The 8244-nt window shown below is 30.9% G+C and overlaps 1 protein-coding gene across 1 annotated transcript in view; it reads left to right on the top strand.

The window, feature by feature from the left end:
- Positions 1-6033: 6033 nt before the first annotated feature.
- Positions 6034-8244, top strand: part of LOC105313046 (methyltransferase-like protein 25) — a 5674-nt gene continuing 3463 nt past the window's right edge. The window contains exons 1-2 of the mRNA XM_011406162.2: positions 6034-6752; positions 7676-7869. Of these exons, the coding sequence (XP_011404464.1) occupies positions 6512-6752; positions 7676-7869 (435 nt within the window). The 5' untranslated portion in view covers positions 6034-6511. The remainder of the gene's footprint in view (positions 6753-7675; positions 7870-8244) is intronic.

An 8244-nucleotide genomic window follows, 5' to 3' on the forward strand; every position in this document is an offset into this window, starting at 1 on the left:
TTGCAGGATTGTTATCATTATTTCTTCTCCATGCTACTCCTCCTCCTTCTACTGCACATGTGAACACTAGTGTATCTCCAGGACACACAACTGGATAAGGAGTGTGATTGAATGAGACAACACTTTGTCCTGTTACTATATCAAAACATAAATCAATGCTTTAAGACTTTTCACTGACCTAATACAAGAAAACTCAAACATTCAGTCAATACAAGACACCAGTAGATACCAGTAGTAGCCATTAGTATATCAATAAGAGAAGTAAGAACTGAAGTACTGTTATGACACATAAACAGTAAGCAGTTGTTCTTCTCTGTGCCAACAACAGTTACACACCTACTTGTGGTGTACTCATGCTATCATAACAATTAAGCATATGCTGTGCATGCATGAGTAGATCTACATGTGAATATTAAACCTTAGGCAATGAAATATTGGTTTGCAAGCAGTGCATTACATTAATCTTTAGAGATTATTGAATTTTCCTTTATTTTATATATTAGTTTGTCCATATGCAGTGTTGAGTTTAGTATCAATAATTTGTTCTTGTTGTTCAGTATTGATTGTTGGTAAATCATATATTGGACCAATAACTGCTGCTTCTCCTCCTCCTCCTACTGGAGTTTTATTTTGTATTGTAGTCCCTCTCTTTTTCATTATTAAACATACAATGATACTAGTAATTATTGCAGTAATGAGTCCAGTTAATAGACCAGTGATAGGTACAGCAATAGCAACTGTGTGTGTAATAGATAAGATACACTTAATGTATTAACTAACCACTAATGGATCCTACATCTGTTGATTGTGACATTGTTGTGGTAATACACAAAGAATAACCTAATGAACAATATGTTCACTGTGTCCTGATCATTATAACTTACTGTCAGTACAACTACTGATTGTTTCAGTCATTGTAATCGTGATGGTTGGTAATGCTGTCATAGCTGAGCTTTTATCTTGTGTTGTGATATACTCAGTAGTACTCATCATAATGTTAGTGATACTTGATGTAGTAGTGGTTATACTGACTATAGTAATTATATGTATCTATACATTATATTAGGTACTGATGCTATATACCATTAACAGTGACTGATGGTCCATATCCAATAACATTAACAGGTGTGATAGTAACAGTGTAGTATTCATTAATAGGAGATAGTCCAGTAATAGTAGTATTAGTATCTGTTACATTATAACTGTACACAGAACAACTATTAATACAAATTGTTGTAATGTATACATTAATAATGTAATACTCAATAGGAGGATGTAATGTTGTAGTATCCTAATAAGATTTATTATTATCATAAATGAAGTTTTAACTTACTTGATTGTTGTTCCACCATATTGTAATACTATCAGTTGATATCTGATCCCAACTAATATTAACAACTTTAGCTGGTACTATAAGAAATACAATAAGTGTGTGTGTGTGTGTGTGTGTGTGTGTGTAGTACTTACCATTCCATATATACTGTATTAATGATGAAGGAGACCCTTCTCTTCCAATAGTATCAATAGGAATAATAATAAATGAATAATTAGTACCAATAATAAGAGTATCAATAGTTATATTAGTGTTGTTAGTAGTCCTGGATTCATTAAATGTGCTGTTACTAATTATAGTAAAATTATAGTTGTCTATACACGGTCCTGAAGCACTCCAATTAATTAATAATAAACTATTGTTAAGACTAATTTTTATATTAGTAACTGCTTGTGGTATATCTAAAATAATGTAACATTAAAAGTGATAACAATAATATTATACCTGTTACATTAATAGTTACTACACTGTAAGTAGATCCAATATCACCAGAACAACTAACATTAGCTCCATTTAGTTCTACTGGTACTGATTGATTTGTAGCATAACTTACAAATACACCATCAACTTGTCCAGCAGTTACATTGAAACTGTCTACTGTTACAGGATTGTCATTAGTGCCTATAGCTTGTACAGTATTAGAATTTCCTCTCCAGATTACTGCCTCATAATTAGGATTATCAGGTGTACAAGTGAGTACTAATCTACCACCAGGACACACAGGAGTAGGGTATGGTGGAAAAGTTTGTACCAATGATCCTATACACGGTTTATATAATCAGCACAATAATTATTAACTTACCAGATATAAGACTCAAACATTCAGTCAATACAAGACACCAGTAGATACCAGTACTAGCCATTAGTATCAATAAGAGAAATGAGAACTGAAATTCTGTTATGACACATAAACAATAAGCAACTACTCACTTAACTCAAAACTGTTCTTCTCTGTGCCAGCAACAGTTACACCTACATCTACTAGTGGTTATACTCATGCTATCATAACTGTTCTGCATGCATGATTACATGTCCATAGTATTCAATCTTATAGTAGATACAATACTGGGATAGTTTACTTGTATGTTACATTATAGCCTTTGATTGTTTGCCTGACTTTTGAGCAACTTTAAAAATTCATTAAAAATTCAATTTTCATTAGAGTTAGCTCAAACTTTCTACACAACACAAATACATGTATATATATGTTTATGTATTACATGTACATGCACATGTGTGTAATACACATGTACATAGCATGTACAGCTGTTACATTGAAACTATCAACTGTTATTGGATTCCCTTTGCTAGAAATAGATCTCTGGACTATTAGTACTAGTTGTACATGAGCTCTATAATTTACTGTCAGGACACACAAGACTGGAGTAGGGTGTGGTGGAATAGTTTGTACCAATTAATGATGCTGCAGAGATAGTAGTCCAGTACAATAATTTTATTAACTTACCATGGCACACACAGCAAGATTCAAACATTCAGTAAACACCAGTAGCAGCAATTAGTATCAATGAAAGAAATAAAGAACTGAACAGTGTAATATGTATAAAATAAACCTATTCTACTTACAGACAGGTTGGAATAACATGTTGTTATTCTTTCAATAACACACATGCAACCAATACCTAAACTGTGTTTGATATTATTGATCAACTCCATCTGGTCGTCTGGTCTTATAGGCTGTCAACACATTACTTTAAATGTATACATGGCATTCAAATAATTTCAACTAGCTACAACTAATGTTATATCAATATAAGTATGATAATTAGTTCACACCAAACATTATTTGTCCATATGCTGCATTAGTGTGTGTATCAATTGTATCTTTATTAACTGTTGGACTACCATAAGGAGTTTTAGTTTTTATATTAATGTCATCATTCATTTCCATTGGTGTATCATATATTGGTACTGTAGGAGCTGATGTATCAATAATCTCATCATATATAGGATTAGCTGTATTAGTATCATCCCTACATGTTAAAATAATATTTGGATATAAATAAAATTATCGTGCTTACTTTTTAGATAATTTATTGTTTCCTGTATAAATAATAATAAATAATGATACATTAATACACTGCTTACTTACTTTTTTGCTTCTTGACTACCAATATTATTGTTACTATTATTATTATTACAACAATTAATAATAATAACAATATAGCTCCTAATATAATGCGAACAGCACTAAAGCCACTAGCAGTGGGATTGGTTGGTGGTAATACTGGTATCACTGTTGATGAAAGTGCAGATGTACTAACAGTAGATCTAGTAATAATTGATGCCCCAGTTGTGAGTCCAGTGGTAGCTGATGAACTTTTCATTGTGTTAGTATGCAGTGATGACTCAATACTGGAAGATACTCTAACTGTTCCTATAAATAGAGTTATTTATATAAAATAATCATTAATACTTGTTGCTATGCTATAGTATAAGATGGTGTGAAGGATACTGTAATTCAACTATTTATTATTATTAGTATTTTTATCATTTCTTACTTGAAGTAGATGATACATGCATTGATGATGCACTGGTTTTTGTACCAGTAAGTAATGTAACTAATAGAATAATATGCACAAATGATAATGAATTAATAAATAAACAGACACTACCTGATGCCACACTACTAGATAGTATTGAGCTACTTGTCATAGTGGATATTATACTGACTAAATAACAATGAGACTAATGTAAACATATGTGGCACTGAACTAACCATTAACAGTGACTGATGGTCCATATCCAATAACATTAACAGGTATGATAGTAACAGTGTAGTTTGTATCAGCAAGAGGTAGTCCAGTAATAGTAACATTAGTATTATTTGTATTAATACTGTTAGACGTATTGTATACATTAATAATGTAATACTGAGTAGGAGGATGTGGTATAGTAGAGTCCTATTTTAATACATCATAAAAATTATTCTTATTATTTTAACTTACTTCATTGTTATTCCACCATATTGTAATACTATCAGTTGATATCTGATACCAACTAATATTAACAACTTGAGCTGGTACTATAAGAAATACAATGAGTGTATGTGTGTATAGTACTTACCATTCCATATATACTGTATTAATGATGAAGGAGGTCCTTCTCTTCCAATAGTATCAATAGGAATAATAATAAATGAATAATTAGTGCCAACAATCAGAGTATCAATAGTTATATTAGTGTCGTTAGTAGTCCTGGATTCATTAAGTGTATTGTTACTATTAATAGTAACATTATAATGGTCTATGCATAGCTCTGATCCATTCCAATTAATGATTAATGTATTACTATCAATTGGATCAATTTCTACATTAGTAACTGCTTCTTGTATATCTAAATAATGCATTAATAAAAAAATATAATAATAATAATGAATAATTACAATAACAATACCCGTTATATAAATAGTCACTACACTATAAATTAATTCACCATTATCTTTATCTGAACAACTAACAGTAGTTTTATTTAGTTGTACTGGTACTGATTCATTTGTAGCATAACTTACTGTTGCACCATCAACTAGTGTAGCTGTTACATTGAAACTATCTACCATTATTGGAGTGCCATTACTGCTTATAGCATGTGTACCAGAATCTCCTATCCACCTTACTACACCATTAGTACTAGCTGTACAAGTGAGCACTAATCTACCACCAGGACACACAGGAGTAGGGTATGGTGGAATAGTTTGTACCAATGATGCTATACATTTTAATAATAGCCCAGTACAATAATCTTATTAACTCACCACATGTGACAAGACTCAAGCATTCAGTCAATACAAGACACCAGTAGATACCAGTAGTAGCCATTAGTATATCAGTAAGAGAAATGAGAACTGAAATACTGTTATTACTCAAAGTTGTTCTTCTTTGTACTAACAACAGTTGCACCTTGTGGTTATACTCATGTCTGTCATAACAATTAAGCATATGTTGTGGATGTATGTTTGTATTATCTATGATTACATGGATATTCAATCTTATAGTCAATGCAATACTGGGATAATTGCTTGCAGACTGTATGTTATATTATGCTAAATAGATCTATAGAGATTGTTAACTTTTTCCCGCTTATTTTATATATTAGTTCGTCAATCTCTTTTTCATTATTAAACATATGATACTAGTAATTATTGCAGTAATGAGTCCAGTTAACAGACCAGTGATAGGTACAGCAATAGCAACTGTGTGTGTATACACTTATTAATGTAATTTTACTAATAGATCCTACATTCATTGATTGTGACATAACAGCCTGATTAAAGTAAATATTATACTTAAATTATATAGACTCAATTCTAATGTGTAGTGCTAGTTTTGTGGTTAATAATCTCTTCAAAATTAATAATAAATATTTTCATCACAATTTGTATGCCACAGCCTCTGGCCTATGAATTACTTGACAATATAGATGTAGATTTGTGCGGTTGCTTACTTTGAACTGCAGATTGTCAAATGCAGTCTGTGTTTCATAGATACAATTAATACTCGATTTGGTTCAATCTTTTAGTGTCTGCGGCCATACCACGTTGAAAGCACCAGTTCCCATCTGAACACTGAAGTTAAGCAACGTCGGGCCGGCTTAGTACTTGGATGGGTGACCGCCTAGGAATCGCCGGTGTCGCAGACTTTTTTTTTCACTTTTCTACCTTGTTTTTTTTTAATTTTCTGCCCTGTTATTTTTTTCAATTTAAATAAGCATAAATGAAACCAAACTAACAGGCAACAGGACTAATTTATCCACATGGCAACAGCTCTATTCTCAGAAGAAGTAAAGTGGCATGCAGTAGATCTGCCCATTTTATTTAAACAAAATACTAGATAAATTTCGATTCAAAATGTCAGGGGCAGCTATTTAGCTTATAGCTATATTGCAAGTGCCACTAGATCAAGCTAGATTTATGCACATACGCACCAGTTCCATCTATTATTCTGCTATTAAACATGCATATCATCATCTACATTTTGATTGCTTAATTGTTTATACATGTTCTTATGTTGGGTAGAGAGTTGGATTGGATTCTTCTTTCTATTGTTGGAGACCTGTATAAGTATTAAGAGCATTAGCACCCATTGCTGCAGTACTGCACTGTAATTTAAAGATAGACTAGAATCTAGATATAGGTCCCTCCCAATTGAAAGGTGTGGCTCAATGGAATGGAAGCATGGTAAAGACATCACTGCTAGAAGACTATTGGATTTGTACCAGTTTATAAGCCAGTACAAGAGTATTACAGAGTCACACAGCGTAGATTATTTTACTGAAAATCATTGGGAGAGGCTGATACCTGAGGGATGGAAGAAAGATCTCTTGTCTCTATCGCAGGATGACTATTTCTTGTATCCAAAGGCTCATACTGAGAGTAGATCTAGTACTAGCAGCATCTCCTTAGGTTAGAACCTTATATTTAATATTTGTTAGAGAAGAACTTTAAATTTTATAATTTTTTTCTGATGCATACACATGTTCTTAAATATGTTGCTTAGAAATTTTGAGCTCAAAATTGGATTTTTAACGAATTTTTTAAGTCGCTCTAAAATTAGACTAAAGTCCCTGTACTATAGTACAGGGAATTTGGCCAAATTTTGATAAAATTGAAAAGGAGAGAATTCTCAATTTTTATAGTTTTTTCTGATGTATATGCATGTCCTTTATGCTTTGTATAAAGTTTGAGCTGATTCTGATCAAGATTAGATTTTTTATGAATTTTTAAAGTTACTCCAAAATTGGGCCAAAGTCCCTGTACTATTATAGTACAGGGACTTTGGCCAAATTTCACCAAAATTGAAAAGGAGAAAATTTTTAATTTTTATAATTTATACATATACTTACGTTGCGTAGAAAGTTTGAGCTGATTTTGATCAAGATTAAATTTTTTATGAATTTTTAAAGTTGCTCCAAAATTGGGCCAAAGTCCCTGTACTATAGTACAGGGAATTTGGCCAAATTTCACCAAAATTGAAAAGGAGAAAAATTTTAATTTTAATATTTTTTTCTAATACATATACATATACTTACGTTGTGTAGAAAGTTTGAGTTGATTCTGATCATGATTAGATTTTTTATGAATTTTTAAAGTTGCTCTAAAATTGGGCCAAAGTCCCTGTACTATAGTACAGGGACTTTGGCCAAATTTCACCAAAATTGAAAAGGAGAAAAATTTTAATTTTTATAATTTTTTCTGATACGTATACATATACTTACGTTGCGTAGAAAGTTTGAGCTGATTCTGATCAAGATTGAATTTGTTATGAATTTTAAAGTTGCTCAAAAATTTTACCTAAATTAATATAATTTTCATTTTACTTGTTTTAGGTGATTTTCTTTTATCCATTCAAAGTTTAAAGCTACTCTCGTCTGATCAGAGTCAGGAAGCCCCTCCCCCTGCCCCACCCCCTGACCCATCCTGTGTAGGGCAGTATGGTATGTCTATGAAAAAAGTTCATGAGGTGAATAGAATGTCAGAGTATCTTGAATCTGTTCTCATTAGACCACTGAATATTAAACAAGTAAGTACTTTAAAAGCACTAGATCTAATTACTATGTGAATGGAAACATTGAGGGGGCAAGCACGAGCCATTGATTGACATTTTTTGACTAAAATTAAAATGAATAAATCAATCCAGTTTATTATTTTTTTTTTCTAATTTTTAATTAAAAATTCTTTAATTATTTTTTTAATTTTTAATTTTTTAAAATTTTGATTGTTTAATTTTTAATTTATTTTATTTTTTCAATATTTATAAATTTTTTTAAATTTTATATTCTTTGTTTTTTATTTTTATTTTTTGATTTCTATTTATTTTTATTTTATTTTTTATTTTCATTATTTTATTAATTTTAAAAAATTTTATTTCTTTTTTTTATTAATTAAAATTTTTAAT

Source organism: Amphimedon queenslandica, unplaced genomic scaffold, assembly GCF_000090795.2.
Source record: "Amphimedon queenslandica unplaced genomic scaffold, v1.1 AMPQUscaffold_13360, whole genome shotgun sequence".
Lineage (NCBI taxonomy): Eukaryota > Metazoa > Porifera > Demospongiae > Haplosclerida > Niphatidae > Amphimedon > Amphimedon queenslandica.